This window comes from Gobius niger (assembly GCF_951799975.1).
Source record: "Gobius niger genome assembly, chromosome: 17".
NCBI lineage: Eukaryota > Metazoa > Chordata > Actinopteri > Gobiiformes > Gobiidae > Gobius > Gobius niger.
In genome coordinates this window covers 15511001-15536375 of record NC_136868.1, presented here as the reverse complement: position 1 = coordinate 15536375, position 25375 = coordinate 15511001, and the positions used below count along the sequence as shown (strand labels likewise).

At 40.3% G+C, this 25375-nt stretch overlaps 3 protein-coding genes across 3 annotated transcripts; 1 reads left to right on the top strand and 2 right to left on the bottom strand.

The window, feature by feature from the left end:
- Window positions 1-21: 21 nt before the first annotated feature.
- Window positions 22-1510, bottom strand: LOC306976962 (duodenase-1-like). The gene is made up of 5 exons (XM_079575107.1): window positions 1358-1510; window positions 833-998; window positions 629-761; window positions 330-548; window positions 22-252 (listed from the first exon to the last, which is right to left on the bottom strand). The coding sequence occupies exons 1-5, from the start codon at window positions 1407-1409 to the stop codon at window positions 103-105; spliced, it is 720 nt and encodes a 239-aa protein (XP_079431233.1). The 5' UTR covers window positions 1410-1510; the 3' UTR covers window positions 22-102.
- Window positions 1511-2604: 1094 nt separating this feature from the next.
- On the bottom strand, window positions 2605-4519 carry LOC306977389 (granzyme F-like; the record flags this gene model as incomplete). Its single annotated transcript, XM_079575690.1, has 5 exons — window positions 4285-4519; window positions 3909-4068; window positions 3630-3762; window positions 2822-3046; window positions 2605-2742 (listed from the first exon to the last, which is right to left on the bottom strand). Exons 1-5 carry the CDS (start codon window positions 4328-4330, stop codon window positions 2605-2607), a joined length of 702 nt encoding a protein of 233 aa, XP_079431816.1. The 5' UTR covers window positions 4331-4519.
- Window positions 4520-20929: 16410 nt separating this feature from the next.
- Window positions 20930-22544, top strand: LOC306976678 (Rieske domain-containing protein). The gene is made up of 3 exons (XM_079574705.1): window positions 20930-21332; window positions 21553-21668; window positions 22085-22544. The coding sequence occupies exons 1-3, from the start codon at window positions 21143-21145 to the stop codon at window positions 22178-22180; spliced, it is 402 nt and encodes a 133-aa protein (XP_079430831.1). The 5' UTR covers window positions 20930-21142; the 3' UTR covers window positions 22181-22544.
- The last annotated feature ends 2831 nt before the right edge of the window (window positions 22545-25375 follow it).

Here is a 25375-nt window from a genome sequence, read left to right as displayed (position 1 = left end):
CAACGATTTGCAATTGCAGTTTATTGTTTTAGAGAAAACAGTGTTTGATGAGATTTGGGGTAAATTGTCTGCAGATTAGCATGTTCATAACCCAGTGTAGAGTCAAACAGCGTTCATGGTGGAGTCAATCCAATCCTTGTGCTTTGGAATCTTAGCAAAAAGTTGCTCTTCCTTTCCCTTATCAGAATACACATTGGACACCACGCCATATGCTTTTCCGTCTTCACACACCAGGGGGCCGCCGGAGTCTCCCTGCAACATATTATTCAGTAGAAGAGCTTTTAATGATGACATTTACTGTATTTTGTATTGTTTTTGATGGCACATACCCTCCCCACCCCATCACTGCCCAAACAGCAGTAGAACTCTTTGGTTTCACAGTCAGTGCTCAGAGTTACGTTCACCTCCATGAGAACAGGGGTCATGCCAGACGGGTGTTTTTCAGACCGCCCCCACCCAGTGACACTGCACGAATGCGGAGCTGCATCTTTCGGTCCAGCCAGAGCAATGGGCCTCACATGAGACCCAAGCTTTGCATTATAGCTCAACTTAAGAAAGGAAAAACTCTGTCAGACATGTCATGTAAGCCGGATTTTTTAGATTGAGTAATTATTATTGTTTTTATTACCTTCAGTAACATTAGGTCATTACTTAGAGTATCATAATCATAATCCTCTCTTATGAAAGTCTCCTTCACAGGAATGGTTTCCGTGTTGTCTTTATGGTTGTAGTCGTGTAGCCCTAAAATGACTTTGTAGGAACTGAAAGAAATGATGTTCAACTTTGTGAAGCAAATTCAGAACAATGCATGTGATATTTCACAAAGACAGACCTGGCATTACAGTGGGCAGCGGTCATCACAAAGTTCTCACTCAGAAGGAAGCCTCCACATGTTTTGGTTTTTCCGCTGGGCATATTCCTCAACACCAGGACCATGTACGGTCTGCTGTGAGGGACAGCTTCTTTGCCTCCGTATATCAGCCCTGCATCATCAGGATCTAATTCAAACACATCCAACACAAATTCATATCATCATTTTAGTGCATACATTTGCTCACATTTGATCAACAAATTAATAACTATATTATAAATATGCAAAAAGCTTAACTGCTCACAATGTGTAGTTTATATTTTTATATACATCAACACAACTATAACCAGGTCAAATCTAAGTGCATGATTGAACATATTCACAGCTTCTAGAATATTCCATAGACTTTTCATTGTGTGGAGGAGGTCAGATTTGCTCTTGTTTGTTAAGGCCTACATTTTCAATAGAGCCCTGTATCAACTGGTGCTTAATGAAAATAAATAAGTAAGTAATATACACTCTAAATATCCTTTCACATGGTCTTACCTGGTGCAGTCAGAGCCAGTGTCAGCAAGAGTAGAGTGCAGCGCGGGTGCATGTTGACGATGTTCACGAAGCTCTGAGACACTGGGAGTTTTTCAAACCTCAGACACCTTTCATATGATGAAGAGATAAAGTGTCCTGTCGTGTTGACTGAGTTTTAAGATGAGCAGAACTGATGTCATCTTAACCCGTGCAGTTTCTGTTAGAGGCATGCACTAACTTTGTATAGATCGTAATATCTGTCCCAATCATTCACACTGTATGACTATTATGCATTTTCGGATTGGTCCATAACTGGGGAAACTATACACATAATGAACATGGGGTCACGTCAGACGGAAAACATCATCCATGTTTAGGACCCTCTTGCAAGTTCAAAAAACCCATGTGCCTTCGCATCAAAAAGTTTCCCCATACCTGATGAGACTAATACCAATAATGTGTTTTTGTGCTGTTTAAACAGATTTAGATTCTTTCCATACACCACCATGGTGGACCGATGGTGTTCTTATATTTAGTTGTTTATTTGTTTGTTTTTTAATTCATCATCTCATGTGAAAATGTGAAAATGTTCTGTTCAGTTATCTATCGTGTAACCACAGTGAAAATCGAGCAGGACACAGAACTCTAAGCACCATATATATTGAGTTAATTATGGCTTTTTGAAATAAATTAATCACAATTAATCATATTTAAGCATTATTTATTTAGGGGTTGTATTTCATTTTTAGAGGTGTATTATCGATACTTCTTGTATTCTTCTTATTAACTTATTTTAAGTTGAGATGTGAGGCCTGTGTGATCATTTTCAAACACTTATTTTGTGGAGAATGATCTTTGTAAACAAGTTTATGTGGCTTAACTGTGTGAATAAACAAGTTTGACGGAAAAATTGTGTTTGGCTTTACACAATGTTCGTCCCTAAGCAATGTCTTGCAGGAAAGAGGAAACTGAAAAAGTGTGATTCATTCAGATACATTTTTTCAAATCGAATCAAATATATCATCATATACATATAGGAGTCAATCCGCCATGAGAATAGGGTAGAGGTAGAGGGCAGGGGTAAAATACAATACTACAATAGAACTGTACTTCGCATTATGGAGCCGCATACTCACGACAGCCACAAGAGGGAAGCGTTGCCTTTTTAAAAATGTGGGAATGCCATCATTGAAAGCATTTATTTGCCATTTATTTGTTTTGAGTACACAGATGCAAAGTGATTTAATTTTCATTGCACGATCAAGATCTTAATAGATAATTTCCATCTTGTTTGAAATCATTGAATAGCGATACACTCGCTCTCCATTTTCGTCCGGATCAAGGGCAGCGGACATTACCCCGTACACCTTTCCATCCTCGCAGACAAGTGGACACCCAGAGTCACCCTGCAGACATAAACACATATCATAAAACATTGGTTAATCCAACATAAAGTTATTAACAAAGAATAACAATCAAACATACTTCCCCAGGCCCACTTCGTCCTCTGGAGCAGTAGAAAAAGTCCTTTTGACATTCACTTTTGTTGGTCAGGGTCACATTGGCCTCTCTGAGAACAGGAGAAAGTTCAGTCGAACCATGCCTGAAGCGCCCCCAGCCAAAGACCATGCACACTTCTGAGGGTTCGTCATTCGGTTCAGCCAGATCAATAGGTTTCACCGTAGGGTTGAATTCCACTTTAGAGTTTAACTGTATGGATCAGAAGAAATAAGCACATGCAAAACAGAAAAGGCTGCTTACATTTGAGACAAGCTGACCGAAATATAATATACACTTAAACACGCAAGGCTCGACTTTAAAGCCACACCGCGTAGAATTTTACCCAATAAATATAATTGAAATACAAGCATTTATTTCATGACAGATATTTCATCATTGAAAAATACCTCATAAATGTACAAACAAACATGAGCTTTTGCTGTGAGTGGCTCTACTAAGACATGACTGTAACTTTACCGGGAGTGGGTATGTCTCCTGCTCGTCTCCATGAGATTTAAATAGTTTAGATTCCCATCCAAATCCATTCTTTGATCACCCACTGCAAAAATAGCATGTTCTGTGAGGTGTTCTTGAGCTGGTCATGTTTTGTACTGATGGCAACAGTATAGTCCAAAATGTTACACAGTGTGCCTTTAAGTTTTGCTACAGTGAGTGACTGAGTGGTCGGAGGGGCCGTTGGCGCAGATTGGCAGCCTCGCACAGAGTATGGAGTGAATGAATAATACACGGAATTGTATATATAAAGTTGCAATGATCAAAATATGGTTGATACCTTAAGCAACATGAGGTCATTGATCCGTTTTTCCTTGTTGTAACCTCTTACGGGAAATGTCTGGTCCACTGATATGAGCTTTGCAGCCCCTGGACGGTGGATATCGTGGAGTCCTAGATAGACTTCGTACAAGCTGAAAGTAGAGAAACAGAACACATCAAACACCTGGATAGCCAAACTCAAAAAGTGGTAAATCACCTCTGGATTGTTTTCACTTTACGCACATCGACACCAACACTGTGGATTAAACAATTGATATGCTAAGATGTTAAAACGAACCTGGCCTCGCAGTGCGCAGCCGTCATCACGAACCACTCGCTCAGAAGGAAACCGGCGCAGTATTCCACGGATTTGTTCGGCTGCGTCCTCTTGACCAGAGCCATGAAGGGTCTGCTGTTGGCCTCAGCGTCTTTGCCGCCATAAATTCGACTTGTGAGCACTGGCGACACACAGAGAAAAGCTGTGAGTTTGAATGTTAACCTTCAGCTTTAGTTACAGTCTCATAACCCATGTTGTTCCAATGCAGGTTCCTGCCTAGGTTATTTGGTCAGACTTGATAATAATAGTCACTCGTGGGCATGAAACAAACAACGATCGAGCCAAACATCGCTGAAACAGGCATTCACCATTCATCACATTCCTTATCAGCTCTTACCGTGACCACACGCCAGCATGAGTGTGAGCAGACTGAAGATGCCCATGCTGGAGCTCAGTCTGTAGTTCAGCAGTGACAGCGCTGACAGCTTGGTGCAACCTTTAAAGTGTGTTTCCTGGGCAGGAAGTCTTGCAGCTTTAACACCTAATGCCTATGCAACCCATTGCACAAGAAGTGTGGTCCATATCGGGGCTCCTGACGATGTGGTGAGCTGTATACGCTTAGATAACACAACGTTGAGAGATACCTAATGTGATAGTGCTGGCATTTTTTTGAAATTGTGGGGGACGTTGCTAGTCAGGAAGTAGCTTCAACGCGGTAAGAGAAATGGCCATCAAAATAGAAGCACTTCCCTGAAATGTTGGGTCAATCATGAACATATTTTGAAAATACAGAGGTCAAATGTAACGAATTGTACAAAAGTTAAAATAGGCACCAAGCTATGGCAGGAATAACCAGCCACTGAAAGACTATGGGGCGACTGTCAAACTGTACTGTAAAGTAAGTCATGGCAAATAACTTTTGAGTAAAACCACGTGCAATAATCTCTGTATCAACGTCACTTTATCAACCATCTGCACCATGTCTGTAAACTTTGCACTGCCAATGTTGAGTTTTGATATTTTTCCTTTTTTTTAAATTTGTATATATACTTTTGCCCTTGAAAGCTTTGTATTTGTTGTGTATAAGATAGCTGTAGTTACTATTACTTGATTGCACATTTCCTGTCTATTTAGTCTATATCTATATTTGTATGGTTTATTTTCCTGTCTGTTTCTTGAGAGCCGATTTTGGAATTTCTCCATTGTGAGATCAATAAAGTCCTATCTTATCTCATCTTATCTCACGAATGAGCAACTGTAAAAATAAAAATAAATAAAAAACAATCCTTTAGTTTAATGCTGAAAAAAAAATTCACTGCTACAAGACAATAAACCAGTCCATAGACATGACACTAAATACAAAACTAAACAAAAAAACAAGTGCGAGCTACAGTGCTATTACAGAGGTGTGTATCAATATCAATCAATATCATGCGCTAAGATTGACAAAAGAACAAAGCATAGAGCAAAGATCAAGAGAGTAAAAAGGCTCATGATAAAGCGCGCGTGATCTTAAAGTGTCTAAGAGTGTTTTAAAACAAATTCTTTAAAAAATAATAGCTTGTGAATCAAATAACTTTGCTTGTGAGTCTCTTCTTGGTCGAGCGCTCAGAGCACACTAACAGGTCGGTTCATTTATAGCGCCACTGAACATCAGAACATAAATCTGGCTCCTCGCGCTCCCGGGAGTCTCCCAGACGACCTCCCTGCTCCAAAGGCAACATAACACCGATGTTATCACCTCATAAGACAGCAAATAAAAGGGGGATTTACATAAAAGTGTGCATGGAAATGAAATAAGGCTTTATGTGGCTTTGTTGCTATATAGGTACACTTTGAATCAAATCTCCAGAAGACATAAATCAAATAAATTCAATAATGTCTGCTTTGTAGGCATATTAACTGAATATTAGTTTTGCAAATTAATGAAAATACCCCAGACTGTGGAGGGACTTTAATAAAGGTTTGTGTGTTGACCTGGAGGCATGCAGCCGACTGACCACACGCTCTGTTAGATCACTTCCTCCGTCTAGACTCAAGAATGAACTAACTCAACTTTTTAAACATGTTTTACAATCGCATTTTTGAATGTTGAAGAAAGAGAAGAATAGCACTTGTGCACGTATGAATCACTGGAGTCAAGTCTGTAATGGGATTCACAGGAGGAGGAGGTCTTGTTGATTCGTAGCCATGGGTCCATGTCAACAGTGTGTAAATAAATGTTTTTAAAAAAAATCATGCTCAACTGTTATAAATAATATCATGTAGAAGCAGATTAAGATGGAAAGTCAGTTTGTCTATGTGTTGTTTATGTCACATACATAATGAAATTCCTACCACATTGTTTCAGCCCCTCTGTAGCTGCACAAAGGTTGGCCAATTAGATTCCAGTCGTGGCCTTGTAACGCTGGCCACCTGTAAGACAAGCCTCCAGCCTTAAGTTATTTGTATTATTACTAATTACTACAACAGAGAGTTCATGGACGCTATTATTATTGAATGCTATTACACAAGTGTTTCATAAGCGAACAAGCAACTAAACAAAACTTGCACAATGATAAATCGAGAGGTTGCCATGGAGGGACAAAAAGAGTTTGTGTTTTGCCAAAATGAAAGACGGGAAATCTCACAAACACACCTGCAATATCAATGAAGCCGGTTCTCATCCAAAATCTGGTTTGTGACTGTTTATCCGCAATTAATGCGTGATTTGCTCTGTTCACTTTGGCCTGGACAATGAAAAGAATAACATAAAAAGAAAAAAAAAACTGTGGCGCTAATCAGCAACGGTTAGAAATGGGGTGTGTGTTTTTTGTAGGCCTATATATAACACATATTTCTGCATGTTAAGTTCACAAAATGAAGTTTAAGGAAGCAGAGGTATTTACAACACTGACCACACTTCCGGGCTTCTGTCTCCGTTTTCTGTTGTAATTCCATAACTTTTCACTTTAGAATAAACCTGCAAGAGAAATTGTAACTTTGATGGACCTAATCAAAACTGAAACAAGATTAAGTCAGGCTCAAGTGTATTTGATTAAAAAATGAATAAGAAAATGAGTTATTAACAAAATATTCCGTTTCTGGCTTTATTATTTTTTGTGATATAGAACTATTTGACGGCTAGTTTTAGATTATGATATGGGCATAGGAAAAAATAGCTCTTAAAATACTTTTAATCCTGAAAAAAATGTTGTGGAGTTGACAGTACTCTAAAAGTAGTACAATTTTACTTTAGTACTTTCCACCACAGGAATGAACCTAAAGCACCCTTTGAAAACAGACAAATGTTTTCACCATAAAACACTGATCGCCATGGCAACACAGCGCTAACCACAAACCTCTTTAGATCAACATGTTGGATAAAGAATTCAATTTGACTCAGAAGCTTTCCGTCAGCCTTCCCCCCGCAAAAGTCTATCCCCCATATACATGCACACAATATGTTTTTCATACATTCCTCCTGCTCCTAACCTTACTTGACCTCCTTCACCTGAATCACGTCTGCGCTGTGGCTCGAGTCAGACGCACATCCAGCCAGTTTCAACCAAAGCTCCAAGAACAATATTGACCCTCAGAGCATTTGCATGTACTAGCCAGACAGCTAATGAGTAAATGTAATTGTCTAAGAAGTTATAGGTGCAAACAATAGGCCAAGATAAAAGTGCTCGTTTGACTGAGGTCGGAGAGCCATAAATTATGTCAGCTGCAGGAGTGTTTTTGTGTTCAGCTCTGACCATTTCAACTCAAAAAACACATGCTGTCTGTCGGCTGCAGACATGGAAATCATATTTAGATGTATCAAATTCTAGTCCATATAAGAAGAGGATGTGAAAATTTCAGTTTTGAGTTGTTTTCACTGAGATGAAATCACTTGTTATTCACGGCTGCGTGTGTTTGAGATTTGTAATTACATTACAATCCAACATAACATTTTGGAGTTTGTCTTGAGCAACAGAGCGAAAAAGACACTTTGACCTAAGGTTCATGGACAGAAGTGCAAGTATAATCTGAGCATGTCTTGGGTTAATGGGGAAAACCGGAGCATATCCAAAGGTCCGTCCCACCTGATTTGGAAATCGAAACCTTCTTGCTGTGAGAGAGGAGCCACACAGCCAAAGTGTCACTGAAATGAATCCACATATTGCGACCATGCCACTAGCTTATCCAAAATACAAATGCAAAGTCATGCTAAATTTACAGACCTCTTACAACCAATGCCAAATGTTCTTGTCAAATAATATTGAACAAAAACAAAACTTAGAAAGTGATGTGTGTGTTTTCTCAGTTGCGCTCTGTGGTCGGCCGTTCTGGCAGGCGAGGGTTCATATGCATTTAATAGGACGGGCAAACTGATATGTAGACGTCCCGGGACAGAGGGGAATAGGTGATGGAGAAGCCAGATGTGAGAGCTACCCCGCTCTGACAGTGGTATGCCTATTTTGGGAAGATAAATTAAGCAGGTAAGTGAGACGGTCTGATCTTGTGCGGGGGAAGGTACCACTGTCTGGCAGTGAAAGGGGTCATTGTATAGCCTCAGGTGGTCAAGTATGGAATTACATGTAAAACAGTACCAGGGTTTTCTTGGTCTCTGTAGAGTTCAGGATCAAATGTTATAAATCAAACACAACCATAGAACTTTGTCATTTGGTGAACGTCATCTCAACAGTATTGTACATTTATGCATTAAAGCTGTGAGAAAACAGGCCTCAGCACTACAAGACAGATCAGAGCGGATTTAGAACTGAGAGTCAGAGTCTACAGAGATGAGTAAGTCTTTCGGTTAAATGTCAACATAAGAGCATGTAAATCACTAACTTCTCACCGATGGGCGAGGTGTTTCCCGCCTTTTTGTCTGTTTTTGGAACATGCTTCGTAGGAGGAGACTGAGCTGCTGTGTTATTTTTGTTTGTTGGTCCACCTGTGTGTGTGCAATATTACAGTGTCATATTGTTTTAAGAGTCTGTCATTCTGTGGTAGCCTGGCCTTAGCCATCTGTGAACTCCGGTCAATTATAATTTCCCTACATGTACGTCTGGGCGTGATCTCAGAGACCGCGTTACATCGAGCGAGCGGGGGAGGCGGGTGATGTCGGTGACGTCAGGCATTTGCTGGTTGTAGTTTGGCAATGGGGCGGATACGAAAGTATTGGAAGCTCTTGAATCCGTTCTGGCTCGGCTCCCAAATATCCAGAAATTAAAATTTAAGTCTTGGAATGCGCAAGGAATGCCCCCAAGAGTTATGATGGCTGTTTCACTCACTCGGGTGCATCAGATACGTCACGACCAAACGCCAGCAAAAATCAGATCCAATCGTTTCAAAGGAGTTCACCCCTCCCACCTGATAACAGAGCCCAATTGTGAAGGTCCAGACCCTTGTAGGAAACGCAATGAGTACGAGGGTCCGGTAAAACCAGGCTAAGTCTGAGGTGGATCTATAATTTCGTTTAATGCAGCTCTATGTTCAGACACAGGCGTCTACTGTCCCCGCCCTATTGGCCAAAGATGACTAAGACGAGTCTTACTTTTTCTATGAGCTTGGGTGGATGTGGAATTTCTCAAAATGTGAAACTCCCCTGCAGTTCCCTTTAAAAATATATATAGAAATAAAGAATAGAATGACCATAGTTTTTCTGTGAAAGTGTTTGTGTAACATCAAGCAAACATCTTGTTACCCGTGGATTGTAAAGATATTGACATGACTACATATTGTATGTTTGTTTTTATTATAATGTTATGGTACTCAACTTTATGTGTTTATGTGAATTTAAGACTATCTGTTGTTCATCCTGGTGTTTTGGCTTGATGGGGAAATATCATACATTAACAAATATGTAATATAGCCTGATTAGTCAACACTTTGGAAAATGTCACAAAACGACTAATGGTTAACAACTGCCTGAATTGGTCTTGTCATATTTGCAGTATTAGTTCATAATAATCTATACATCAACTAATCATTAATATGTGATTAAATCATGGTCTAATATAGCATCTTAAAATGTGTTTATAAATTGTTACTTCATAGTTCATTAAGTATTAAAACTATTGAGTTTAATAGAGTTACACCTAATTAATGAATAGTTCATGATTAATTAAGTGTAAGTTCATGATTTATTAAGGCTTTATAAGGCTTATTATAAAGTTCTGCAGAAGGGTAATCACTTTTGACAATTCCGAGGTGATTGATTATTCTACCCAATGAAGCCATTTGTTTTTTGGCCTTATCTCACCATGTTACATAATTGTGTGTTTGTCCGTAAGTAAAACCCCATCCCGAGTTTGCTTTGGGTCAGAGCTGCTTGTCTCTCCACATCTCCAGACAGCTGCTTCCCGTGGTGTCTCTGTGTAAAAGACCGTATAGGTTTCAGAATGGGCCTTCCTTGGAAAGGCTCAGGTTTTGCTTCTCATATGCTGTGATGCATTCATCAGTTTGACACATTTTATTATTCTCAGAAATAAGGCGAGACTTTCAAACTTCGGAGAAAAGGCACAAATAGATCTCACAGTGTTTTCTGACATTGAGCTGTCCATCTGCACTTGCTCTAAATCAGATTAGTCTTTTCAGAGCAGCATGATGTCAGTTGTACTCTAAATACATTGCAACCTTAAAACGTGACTGAATTCAGGTAAGAATAAATAAAAGCATGAATGTTTTATCGTCCTGAATACGTTTGGACTTTGAGGCTGGACAGACTGGAAGGTCACTGCATTTCCCACTAATGCTTTTTATGTAAATTATAAATAGCTCTTTTTATCTTTTTGATTTTTCCTTCAAAATATCCACTTACTGTGGAGGATGTGAATATGCAACTCACGAATCTTGGGCCTAAATTTACTGCTGCCCTCCAAAGCCCCCCGGAGCTGACTTTAAAAGAGGAAACCTTGAGCACACCAGTCTGCTCGGACGGATAAAGCACAGTGGTATTCTGAGTATTTTGGCGGCAGACACCAGAAAGAGCAGATCTGGATCCTGAGAGGGCAAGACTCCAGGAGGATGAGTTTGAGAACAATGGAGAGGAGCCTGCGTTTGTCATCAGAGTAGTTTTGAAATGGAGAAAACACATGTCTTATGTGATGATGTTTAGCAGCTGTGGAAGCTTTTGGTTTGATTTGTACATACTCTTACGTAAGAATCCTGACCTAAACGCTTTTACCACCAAGCTAATCCCAAAAAAACGATACCGTTTGAAGAAAAAGAGCAAAAAACACAATGGTTACAATAATCCTTGTCTTTTGCACTCTCTCTATCTTGGTGAGCACTCGTGTCTTAAAGTAAGAACGTCCTTAGGTTTCAATCTTGAGCCATATGGGGCCATTCTGTGTGAAACTTCAGACTTCCTCCAGGTCCAGTTTCTATACAACTAAAACACATGCAATAGGGCCCCCAGTTATAAATGTTTATTGTTCTTTTTTTAAAGCTGGGGTACTTCATTTTTCCTGTTCAAACTGTGAAGTGAGTTTTGTCCCAAACTCGTTTCTCGTTCTCAAAATCCCTCCTGCACATTTGACTTCTATCTTTCATCAGTAAACATTTAGGAAAAGACAATGCAACAAGGTCTGTTTTTTGCTGTGTTTTTTGCTGTTTTTGTAATTGTAGGGCATTCTATAGTTCTTTTCATATTGTTCCTGTGAGGCGCTGGTCGACACAATGACATTTGACCTTAACCTTGACACCGGTGACCAGGGCTGCGTTGATTGAAATATTGTGACTCTCAATGGGACTATTGTGATGAAATAAATTATGTGTCCCATACATTCTAATGTGATTTACTATCGCACAAGTCACTTTTATGAGCATTACCTGCTTATCTGATTTTTTTTTTCTCAAATATTGTGGTCTATCATGCTAACAAATTTATGTGCAGTTAGTGTTTGAACTCCTTGGGTGGCTTTTGGTTTTCCTTGCATGTCGATCTGTGCCACTGATCATTATCTCTCATCCGGTTGTAGTTTGATGCTAACAGTTCTGAGACTACCAGAGTGATTGCTATATTTCCCCGTCCAACCTGCTGCTTTCTGACCTGGGCCTGACCCCCATTTACGGTGGGCTCGATACCCGTGAACTGTTTCCGACACAACGACAAGGAAAAGGCATGAATCTGTAATGAATGAGTATATCAAATAGAACTCATAATGATCCACACAGAGCACAGCCTTATCACATGCAACACTTTTTATAAACTCAAATCGTGATGCAGTTTAGATCACAGTGGTGCCATTTCTCATCTCACTGCAAAAGCCAATTTAAAAACATAGGTTTCCAGCCTGAGACTGCTCACCTCACTCCGGGTATCCTATCATTTACTCAGTGGCTGTGATTGAATAATGTTTCGTATCACCTTTAGCAGATCGCGCACAGCGGAGAGGAAAATGGGATTTTGATGGCAGACCATGGAGAAAGAAAAGAAACATCTTTGTATTCGTGTAACAGGCTGTGTTCAGGCCAGTATGTTTGCGACGCAGTGGTGAGCTAAAGGAGCTTTAAGTTACACTAAGTAACACTTTTCCTCCTGTAACGCAAAGCACTTTCACCACAATGTTATTCAGTTTATCTTGTATTTCTGTTTATAGTTAATAAAATGTTTGTTTTTTTCATAAAGTAGCCTATTTTATCAAACATATCTCATGGTTAATTTGAGTAATATGCACAAACCGAGATAGCCACCACATTTCTTGCGATAAGTGCTTCCTCTTGCGTGATGATCCCATAGCCAGATATAGGTTAATAAAAGTAGAGTTCAACATTCAATAGTTCACAGACAGATAATTCAATCCTTTTCTTTGCTTATTTAAATCAAGCATATTTTCTTCCTTTGGTATAGTCATTTTCTGCGTCACAGAGGACTATTTTCAACCGTTTAGCTCACTTAGTAAAAACTACAGTCATATTAGTGCCTGTTAAGTGTCTGGTACATGGTATTTATGCTTTAATCTGCACCTTTGCAATGTCACACAACAGCTCATAACGTGCTTGTGCAGTTTCCCAGAAGCTGATTTTTAGATAAAACTTAGAAACCACTTCCTCAAGGGGAGCTGCGCAGCGCCACATTATACTGCTGCTTTACTTTTGGGTTTGAGGTATTTTATTGGAGTATTATGGCTGCTATGTTGGCCTTCAGACCTGGGGCTGCTAAGATTCTCAGCACCTCATTAAGAAAAAAAAATCCTTTGAAATTTCCCGAAGCTTAAAAGTGAGGAAGACATTGCGTTTCCCAGGATCATTCTGGGGTTATTTCATCCGGACAGCTCGAGCTCTGACCCACTTTCACCCCGAGCAACTTATTACAGCAACCAGAGAGAAATCTAGAAACAACGGTGTCGAGGGTGCAAACACACTTTTCTTTTTCTGAAAGTTCCTTCACCACAAAACTACACGTGTGGTAAGATAGTAAAGACGGCTTATGGGCTGTGTTGCATCTCTTTCAATCACTGAAAGTAGACACACACAAAAACGTATTGAAAATGTGACAGTACGTTGTTTGAGGTCATTTAGTATTTGCTGGTGATGGACGGCACAACATGGAAAGCAAATCCCCAACCCTTTACAGGTTATAGTTCTTGTCTCTAAAAAATTTTTTTTTACAGTATACCAAAAGGAATGAATCCCTTTTTTACACACGATATCAAAAACTTATTCTTTAAAGCAGTACTAAGTAACTTATTTACCTTAATAAATCCTTTCCGTAGTTCCTCTGGGGGTAATACAAGTGTTAATGGAATGATTGGGGGGTCTTTCATCTCCCCCGGTGTCTCTGGCCAGAAAATCACAATTGCAACTTCGCTGCCTAAGGGTCAGAGCTACCAATACACACTAATGGAATCACGAAGAAGAAGCTAAGGCTAACGGGTAGCTGTAGCTTATATTACAGCACGCATTCACTGTGGCATAAGCTTCTGCAATGATAAAAGATCCAGTGCTGCATACATTTTGCATCAAGATCTTGCATTGACGACGATGGGAGAGTGTGACCCCTGCACAAAGCCTTCTCCAGCACATCCCAAAAATGCTCAAGGGGATTAAGTTCTGGACTCCGATTGATTTGTGAATAATAATAATAATAATGCATCGGTTTTATATAGCGCTTTTTCTGGATACTCAAAGACGCTTTACATTGCACTATTCATTCACTCCATACTCGGTGGCGGTAAGCTACTACTGTAGCCACAGCTGCCCTGGGGTAGACTGACGGAAGCGAGGCAACCAGTCTGCGCCATCGGCCCCTCCGACCACCACCACACACTCACTCGCGCACTACATTCGCTAGGCTTCCTGGTGTTACCAAACGGTCTCCCATCCAAGTACCGACCAGGCCCTTCCCTGCTTAGCTTCCAAGGTCTGACGGGATTGGGCAGAGCATAGGCGGTATGGCCACAGTATAAGAATATAGAATAAGATGCTCCCTGAACCACACTTTCACAACATGAGCCTGATGAATCCTGGCAGTCATGTTGGAATATGCCCGTGTCATCAGAAGAAATCCATTGATGGAAAGACCTGGTCATTCAGGATGTCCAGGTCGTCAGCTGATCTTATTGTTCACACTGTGTTGCTGAACCTACAGAAGACCTGACTAACTGCAGCATTCCCAGATCATAAGATAGTTAAATCCAAGTGGTGACTTATGTATTAAGCAGGGGTCCCCAACTGGCAGACCTGGGTCCATATCCGGACCTCCAGAGACATTAGTCCGGACCCTAAAGCCTTTTCATCCTCTTAATACACTTAATTTCTAAGACTGAATTAAAAATTATCTAACCAGTTTGAATAACATTGAAATAAGATGGCAACATTTTTTATTCATTAATCAGTTCTGCTTTGTATATAGACAACCTGTGTTCATGTTTTAACATTTTCAAGAGAAATAACTGCATATGTCCGGACCCTGGAAATATGTCGAAAGTTACAAAAGAAAGGTTTGCGGACCTCAAGCTGATTAAGTTGGGGACCCCTGGTATAGAGTGAGAGGAGGGGCATAGCTTATTTTTTCAGTTGGAAAGAAAGTGACAGGATGATAGGAAGAAGTTGAGGATAAAGTTTTTTTTTTTGGTGCTGAGAAGGTCTTGGTCATTTGCATATTTCTAATAATCAAAAAATATTGTTTCAAGAGATCAGCTTTTGAATAGCTGCTTTTAAAATGAATAGCAATGATGACCAGTGCATTGAGGACGATGCATGCATTTTTAATTGCTGAATGCTGCCAATGAACCTGGTCATTAATAGATTAATCACAATAAACGGTAACTTCAAAGATCATTTCCTGCTGGGGTTCTATAAATTATTAATGCTCTGTATTTTCATATGTGGCGTTCACACAGAACTCTGTATAAACATCCGCTGTGTAGTGTAAAGTCTTTGCTGATGGGGTCTCACGCTATCTCTGAAATGTACTTCAACACTGGTACTATTTCAGCTCAGTGCCATTGAGATTTAGCCGTGGGCACTTCATGACGTGGTCTAGACAGATCTGCGTGTAATGGAAAAAAACAATAGGTGATTACAGTGATTAGAGAAACCTGCTAATGCATTGTGTAGTGACAGTGATCCAGGTCATTAGACCATTTTAGCACCATTGTTCACCAAGCGGTTTGATCTCCCTCACTTATGTTGGCCATGTGTGTCAAAGTGACACCACACATGCAGGCGTTTACCATTTATCTATCAGCAGTCAACTAAATATGTAAGCAGACTGCAAGCTATGAATCAGACAGTGGGGGGTACACCCATCAGTGGAAAAAGCTAGGCCACACTGAAAGCATTCACTTGTAAATAATGGTTCAGGTAGAAGCAATTTGCTTCAATATTTTGATGCCTCTTTGGTCAGTTTAGGTCAAGAGTAAAAGACAGAATTAAATCCCACAAAGTTAAATCAAACATGCACATATTTGTTTTGAAATTCCAGTCCCAGGGCCCAAAGATATTATTGAAAAGCATTTTATTTATATATATCCATGGCAGACGATGTGGATCACAGTTTAGCCTCAGCATTAGTTAACAGGCTGACTGTGAATCCAGGAGAGCTTTTGTCTGTCAGCGTTCACTTTCCCAGATGAACCAGAACCTCTTTAAACCAGTCCCACCTCAGAAGTCTAGAGCCGGGACAGAACTTTTGACCAGGGTCCTCTGATGTGGTCTGACTCAGAAACCAGCCCCAATCCTCTTCTCCCTTTCAAGTGGCCTTTGACAACGCTGACACGACTTTCCCTAAAGCCTTCCTTCCAACTCAGCTGTCTCAAGTTCAGAATTGATAGATGTATCCAATTTTTCTTACATTTGCCCAAATGAGGGCAGGATGCGTGGTGCAGTTGTAGTGTAAATGTGGTTAAAATGTGTTGATCTTTTGGACAAAAATAATTATGTGGAAGCAAACATCTGACAGGCGCACTGCCTGGGAGGTCACTCTCTAAATAGACGCCTTCAATCAGTCTCAAGTACAACAATGCACTCACGCACGGTTTGAGTATGTGTTGTTTTTTAAGGGAAGCCTCTGGCCACTTCTATCCACCCAAGATGCTACTACATGTATGGATCAATGTCCAGACGTAAAAGAAAACCTCTTACATGCTACTACACACAGCCCAATCAAAAAGAGTGCTCCGATGGGACAATGTTGAGGTTCAAAGCTCTGACCACAGGGAATAACTTTGATGGGATCTAAGCAGGACAGGACTGACTGAGGCTACTGAAGGAAAGATAGAGAAAAGACCTTTATGCGTCTCTGTGGACCACTTTCAATTGCAGTTTCCAAATCCAATGTTTTATTGCATTCTATCCTTTGCACGCAATTGCTAACATTTTTTCGTATACCCATCTAAAGCGCGATATACAGCCCATACATCTTCTCTTTATAACATTGAGAGTTGTATCCTTTCCTGCACCTTTCAAGGACAAGGGACACCCATATCAATTTGTTTCCTCTTGTCAGTCTCCATCTGTGCCTGGGGCTGTGCTAACAACAAAACCTGAAAAGTGGAAATAAAATGGACAGCTCAATGACAAATGGCGAAGAGTGAGAGCACAGAAGTGTGCCACAAGCAGAAGGTGCTATTGTATCAAAAACAAAACAAAAATGTCACCATACATGTCACCATACTGCTGTGTAAAGTGTTTAGTTGAACAGGTCAGGTTGATTAACTTCAAGAAACAATGGCTTTGATACTTATACTGTATATGCCGATAATATGAGTTTGGTAGATTCAACTCAAAAGTGTGCCATCTATTTTATTCCATTTGCCATTTAATTGCTTGGGGAATTATTGTGGCACTGACAGTTGCGAACATGTTGTATCTTTGGCTTATTTCAGGGAAAACAAAATTTTGTTTTATTGACATCTCTGTCAATAAATCACGTTTCACGCAGCATGTGTTGCACTCTCTAAAACCATCATCATGTCTGCATTTTCCTCTGATGAAATCACTTTGTCCGGGTCTCTGAAGCAGGAGCCCAGAAGAACAAGATGTATTGTGTATAGAGCTGGAGGAATGTAGACATATGTTTGTAGGTGGGACATTTTGCAGACTGTGACAATGTGCATCCAGACCCCTAACCTTATGCGCTAAACTATCTCCAGATACAAACAGTTTCATATCAAATAAAAACATTCTCCCCACATGTTTGAACAAGTTGTGTGGCATGGAACACAGTTTGATTATCCCTGCATAAAGTAGATGCTGACTGTTCATTCACAGCTCCAAGCAAATACTAACAGTCACAAAAACAAATCATGCAGAAGAGTAGAAAGTTTGGGGCCAGTTTCTAGGAAGGGGTTTGCTTCTGCTTATTGCAAGTTTCCTAAATTTCAACCAAACTTATGTCCAATGAAACATCTTGTCTTTCGACCTTTCCAAGTCCCGCGGGGAGACTGGTGTTTTGTTAAACCAAATGATGCCTTCAGTCTACAGCGTCTGCAGCCAAAAGCTAAGCGCTGCAGGTCGGTAATGGTGTGAGCAGCCCCCATGCCTTGTCATTAGACCATGCGTTATTGCTCTACACGGTCCTATAACAGTCGAAGAGTGAGAGGGCATTGCAGGCCCGTGCGGTGCAAACAGGGTTCGTGCAAAACAGTGCAGTTTTCCTCTTGCCCTCATAAACACAGCTGAGCATTTATAGGACGGTTCACTCTCAGAGGTATTAACAGGATCTCAACACGCTTTACTTTAACGAGATCGGGATAAGAAAGTAGCTAGAACAGGAGTGTCAAAACTATGGCCTCGGCCCCAAATATGGCCTTCGAAACCATTTTTGTTTGGCCCCTAAAGACCTCACCTTCATCATATCATCATAGTATCATAATCTGCATTGTGCTGATAGAAAAAAAACAATAAATCATTAATCCCTTTGAATGCTTCCTCTTATTTCATTTCTTTTTCATATTGTGTCAATATGATCAACATTTTCAGCAGGTCTAGAGTTATTTGTTGTAATAAAATTGATATTGAATGATTGGTGTTGATTGAGTTGTTGCGTTACGTTGAGTTACAGTACATTAAACAACACTGTGCAGCATTGATGCTTTCAGACATTCCACATAGCTCCCGTTTTTGACATTAAGGACATAATGTGTTGTGGATTTCTCCCTCAAGCAAAGTCAGCAGCACTGCAGGCTCACATAAAGTGTGCATATAAGGCTCCTGACTTGCCCCTGAACTACTTATCGTTTTAGCAGCGGGACCGTCCTGGGCCTTGTGGACTCATTGAGGTCCAGACTTTGGGACTGAGCCGAGAATTTCAGCTGTGGCCTCCGTCTCCTGTCCAGTCAACTTCAAAGATGACTGGGGATTTGGACTCAAGATGATGAAAGCCGCGTTTTCCTCTGTCTAGTTGCACAGACTTAGTATTAAATGTATATTGCCACTACATAAACTCAATTTGATTATGTAATTGTGCAGAGTTCACAACTTTTAGAGTGACAAATCCACAATATACATTTAAAACCAGATGCACTTGTTAAAGGTCTTCCTGGATTGTGTCGTCTTTTGTATGGGTGGCGAAAAATGCATTTTAAGTTCAGTTCAAAGGTTTAGATAGTATCTTTCAGCTTGTTCTGGGTCGCCACAAAAACATTTGTGTGCTTATTTGAATCAAATCCTGTCCTTTCAATCACAGTTGCTTTACACAGTCTTCTTAAGACATTTTAGGACATGTGTATGGAATCACAGTGGCCTTATCTATAGAGAGTTTGCAGTTCATTCCTAGCTCCAGTCTTGATAAAAATGTAAAGCGGGTGTCCAAATAGCCCCATGACTCCCTCACATTGCTCTAATTTAGGGGAATGGTGGCGCAGTTGGTAGAGCATGGTCATCTTGTGATTGGAAGGTTGTGGGTTCGAACCCCACCTCCAGTGCGTACATTGGTGTATGAATGGGTGAGTGGTTCCTTGCTGTAAAGCCCTATATAAGTTGAGTCTTCCTGAATGCTGGCTAGAAAACATCTAAGTGCTACCTTTCTTTCTTTCTTTTTTTAAATAGTTCAAAGTGTTGTAGCTGGCAGAGACTGTTCAGTTCTGGAAGACAGAGGTCACAGCAGCAAGAAAACTGAGTCTAATTTCAAACATGAAACAAGAGGCATAAAAGCTCTCAGTGAGGCAGGTATGGTGTCTCGATCTTGGCCCGGGCTTTGGCTTTGCTAATGAAAAGCATGTTGTGTGGAGCACTGGCGTGGCTCCATGTTTGGCAGATGAGTCGGGAGAGTTTTGAGGGTAGTTTCTGCTCTGTGGACAACACGAGGCTCCAGTGATGGATGGTCTTGGGCTCTGGTTTTAGTCAAAAACCCTATCCAGGCCAGACACACTCCTCACCAAATTAAGGCCCTGAATGCAAATGCTATCCGTGTCCATGCTTAAAGTAATAGATTTATGAACGGTATAGGTACCCTTGTGATCATATTGGACCACAGTGCACTTTTTCAGCATTGTTTATTGTTCCCATCCAGACTTCTTGTTCACATTTTCCACAGTACATCAGTTTGATTTGAGTTTTTCTCCCTCCTCTCTCCTTCAAAAATCGTTTCAATCTTGTCTAATTGCTTCCACAGGAGTGGCTTTCACACTTTTCTTTGCAGTAAGTGCTGAGTTGCTTGTCACCTCACACCTGCCGTTTGCCCTTTTCATTAAGGACAAAAACATATTCAGGTTAACTTGCCACCCTTTCCGTAACCTCAACACTTAAGTGACCTCCGGAGAACGATGAGCCAAAATGAATGCATTCACTTTCCTCTCATGTCAACTTTAAACAACTTATGTAACAGGTTTCGAATACAGTATGACTCAGGACATCCATCAGATCTGGGCTTGATTTAGTCTGAAAAAATTCACCTAGCTTCAATTTCTTTACACTGGCTGAGTGTCCTGCTCTGTTTTGCAGCGCTCAAGTGAATAGACGACAAGATGCAGCGGTCCTCTCCCTGCGCGTTGAACATAAATGCTTTGCCGCTTTAGCACAAAGTTAAAAACCAGCCCCAAAGTCTGTTATGCATCACTTCCATCAAAGACAAAAACTTATATTACTTTGGTGGATTAGCTGCCAGCGGCAATAGAACTGGCACGCTCACGGGATGGAGCCAGGGTGAATAAAAACTGAAGGAAGACAGATTGTGCTTATGTATTTTTGACAGTTCTGCAATATGGTTTCAAGGGCCAAATTTGCAGGTTGGGAGTTAGGCAAATATTTGCTGATATCATAGAATCATAATGTGTGAAGTTAAAGCAATATTTTTTTATCTGCTTCTATCATGGATGATAACTTTGTGGAAAGGCTTACCTGACTAACCTTTGTGCTAAATTCTGCTAACTTGATGACGCACGTAGGCTACATCAGAATCTGGTCCAGGCACACAGAATTTTTTGCAAAACTGTATTTGGGTAATTCAGAAACTAAAACAGTCAAATCCCTTTCTGAAACCAAAAGAACAATCATGTGCTTAAATAATTATGTGTCTGTGAATAAATACAAGTATTTCTTGTGCGCATAATGGTGGTGTTAAGTGCTGAAAAGATAGCTAGCTAGGATGCCTTGTTATTAGCATGAGCAGAAGCTGCAGCTGGATGCAGCTGGATGCGGAGCAGGCGCAGGGAGAGCGCTCGCTCGTCTGCTCGAGTCCGATGCGGCTAACGCGCTGCTGCTGACCGCTCTCCACCGCTGACCCACTTAATATGGAATATTTGCACAAAGCAAAATGCCCACTCTCTTTTCTTCGTCGGAAAAATGGAAATCTGTACTAGCACAAATTAGAAAAGCAGCTCTTTTCGGCTTCCTTTATGGCTTCTGGCACGGGAGATGACGAGGGGAAGACGGGGGGCGGTTCGTGGAGGCTCGTAGGCCCAACAGCGGAGCTTTCCAAGAAGCGCTGCCGACTCGTGTATTCCTCCCTCGGCTACGATGCAGATGTGTGCCTCTTCTACGTCAAAGGCGAGTTTTTCGCCCTGGATGCCCGCTGTGCCCATTCTGGTAAATCTAAAGCATGAGCTCACAGTCACCTGTTGTAAACACTGCTGCTAGCCAAGCCTCGGTTCACCCTCTGTTTACACCGTGACGTGAGCTGCAGCTGTGCAGAGCAGTGCTGTGTCTGCACCCACGGCCCACACCATTGTTCCACCACCATTTAAGAGTCACATTAGTCTCATGTTCGTTTATGATGCTCTACTCACCGATGATACTGTGTTGTCAGGTGGCCCTCTGTGTGAGGGGGACATAGAGGAGGCAGATGGAGTTCTCAAAGTCTTCTGTCCCTGGCACGACTATGACTTTGATCTCAGGACCGGCGAGTCTGGGACATCCCTACAGGTTAGTTGTGTTGGGAAAGCTGTGGAAACCTCTGAAGGGAAGGACACAGCTGAATATCATACATCTTATGTGAAGATATTTTGAAGGCATGCCCCTGATAAAAAAAAATGTTCCAGATTTAGACCATAATGTAAAATATTTAAAATGCAAATTATCCCTGGCTGTTGAGCCTATACAGGAGATAAATGTATTGTTTTTATGTGTGTCTTTTCTTTTAATATGGACCATCTTTTTATGTCAATAGTCAATGATAATAATAATAATATCCATCTTGTCTAGTCGATTGTAGGCTACCAGAGAACATGGCAGAAAAAAGCTTCTCACGTCACTCTTTGAATACTTTCCCTAAGAAACTTGACCCGTGTATTTTTTTTAACCATCACCTGTAACCATTTGTCTCTTGTTCTTTGTTTTAGCAACAAGTGTATGAAGTCAAGCTGGAGGATGGGAACGTGTACGTGAAACATGCCAGTCAGCTGTCCTTACAGCCTTTTGCCAATCTGAAAAGATAAGCACCAGTGGCTATTAAACCTGTGCAACCACCCACAGCTGAATACTCAAGTTTTCCTGAGCCTCTGTCACAGGAAATGTCCTCTTTGTTTACTCAGGATGGTGTCTGGTGGACTTTCTCTGGAAAGCAAGACTTTAGGAAATATAGCTTATAGAGCTGGAATTTATTGCACTGAAATGCAAAACATCACCAACGTGGTGTACAGTATATGGAAATTACCACCTGGAAAAACCTATACAGACATGGGGACAACCTGAAAACACCCCACACAAAACCCCTTTTTTCAAGAGGGCTAATTGCTGCCACTTAATCAGTACGTTGGAAAAATGTGTTAATAATGGAAGTAAGTTATTATAGTCTGTATTGTTGAATGCAGAGTATTGCAAGTAACATTTTCCTGCTTTTTTTTTCTTAAAAGACAGCTGTTTTTATAAGGTAGGGGAAATTTTGCAGGTCAGACTGAACTCTAATAGTGAATAACAAAACAGATATTTTAGCAATTTTGATCAATGCAATCAGACTGCAAATATTTTGGTTCTTAGTAGAGAAGTGACTTTGTACGCCTGTGTGAGTTTTGTAATATTTGAAGTGTGATGGCTGATACAATATTGTCTGCCTGCCAAATGAATCAAGGCCTTACAAGTAATACCCTGAATTTTATAACTGTCACATTGAGGAATTTTAAGATGAAATGTGTTTTTAACTATATTGTCACCAAAGTAGACCTCTTTCTTGGACAATGTTTGTGAATGAGAACATAACTAAAAGGGCATAAACATTACTTTAATTTTGAGGTGCTCTCAGTGTTGCAATGTTTGCTCCTTTTTTGGTATTATCTGTTGGTAAATAAATGTATTAAAATCAAAATCAGACTTTTATTGGTTGCAAGTTATTTGGGAAATGTAATGTCATCTGGAACAAAATATCCTGGGAAAATCTGCTAACCCTGTACTTAAGACGTCTAGAAACATGCTCTGAAAAGTTGATATTTCAGCTGTCTCTAGTGTCTCCTGGATGTGTTCGAAACATGAACTAGTTTTATTTAAAACATAAATCATTATCACAGCACTTATGTACATCATAGATTTTTTTTTTTTCCCAAAACTGGTGCACTAGCCAGACGTAATAAGCCCAGTTGTCAGGCAGGAAAGGCCATGTCCTGAAATGCACCACTGATGCATTTGTTTTTCCTTAGTAAAAACGGCAGTCCCCTTCTCTCTTCAAGCTGTGTCTAATTTTCAGAGGGGCGCTCCTCAAGGTGTCACTGACGTGTTACTTTAGGCCTAGTCAACACTCTTCCTGTCTCACTCCCTGCTGCATAAGTTTATTATAGTAATAACACAAAGTGCCACTGCACATTTCGGAGACCACATGGTGGGTACTCACCACCTAGAAAAGAGCTTTCCAATTTGAATGCATGTTACGGGATATTTTCATCTCAATATTACTGCATGTGCATTAAAAGTGGGGTCTTTCATTACTGAAATAGGATTGTACCAAGAATTAATGATAGAGATTTAACACTACCATAGAAATTCACCATGTTGAGAGGGAGTAGCAAACATGTCCAAAGACTAACATTACCCCAAGAAATCTCTATACTGTATACAAGTTTTTACTTAAAAAGTCCTGAAAAATACATCTAGCACAGAGTTTTATAAGAACAGTAACAGTTTACATTATAAAATCTCCTTCGAATTTTTTTCACTCAAATTTGGCTGTAAATACTGTTTAAAGTGGTGCTAGCCCGCAGTTAGCTTCACCCGTTAGCCTGTTAGCTTCTTCTGCATGATTCCATTAGTGTGTATTGGTGCTCTGGGGCGGAGCAGGGAAAACTGTAAGTGTGGTTTTATGGTCAGAGACACCAGGGGGAGATGAAACACCCCCAATCATCCCGTTAACACTTGCATTATCTCCAGAGGGGCCAAGAAAAGGATTTATTAAGGTAAATAACTGTGTTTTGGACATTCTAAATGATTTTCAAAGTACAAATGAGAATGCGGTTTGCTTCCCAGGTGGCTTATCAGTACATAAGGTTAAAATGCAGATGGGAAATAGCACATGAATGCACCACATTTTAAATTATGAGAGCTTATTGTCCTGTTGTCATGTCAACCACTCTTGCTTATGTATTCCAATAATATACACTCAAAGACTCAATCAATTTGAAGTTTACGCCAAGTCATTTATTTATTTACATGCCTTGTCCATACAATTATAGTAAATTTCATACAATACACAATTTACAAAGCCACAACTCAGACAGAAACAGAACTGTGCAATACTCAAGGCTACTTCAAAGTTGTCTGATTTGGATTATGCAATTCTTCAGGGTGCTTTCCTGGAGCGTATAGTGGTAAATATACAACTCTGTGGATACTCCAGGACGTTTGAGAATGAACTCTTGAATAAATTAGTATCTCCCTGAGAGCCACACTGCACAGATGAGAAAATAGACTGGACTGATGTCTGCACAAAATTAAAAAAATGTTTCATATTATATGGTTTCAGTCACATGACCTTTTTACTACAAGGGCTTCCATATACTGTATTTCTTTTGATATGGCAATGGTCCTCATGTTGGACCCATCAATAGCCATCAGTTTCAGAATATATGGATGTAGAAATGATCAATCATCTTTTGTTCCAGGACCATCCCTTACGAGGATTATGAAAAGACATTTGATTTTGCTTTAAAATAGAATATTGTGAAATGGTGTTTTGATGATATTTCAAGAATAAGATTGATTTATGTAAAATGTAAGCTTTATGAAGGGATTTTACTTGGACTTTAAATGTAATATACATAGTTGTGAACCGGTTCCTAGGCAGCTTCTTTGCAGGGATGGTTCTGGGAAAATGTTCAAGGAAAGTCAGATGTCTGTAATACCATGCCATTTTTAGACAAGCTGCAGGCGAAAAGAATGCCATAAACAGTCAGAAGTATTTCTTTGTCGGATTGCCCTCAAATCCGTCCATTCGTTTGAAAAGACTGGAAACTCTTTCATAAGTCATTAAAACAGGCATCACAAAAATCTTGTTTGATGTTCCCCTAAAGACACAGTAACTGTTTACAGAAAGACCCACTTCTTTCCCATGCAAAGATTACACAACGCTTTACTCACACTGTTATTGTTACCTTGTCCTTCAAACTCCCCTGATAACTTCTGCTTAACAATACGCCAACTCCTCTGTC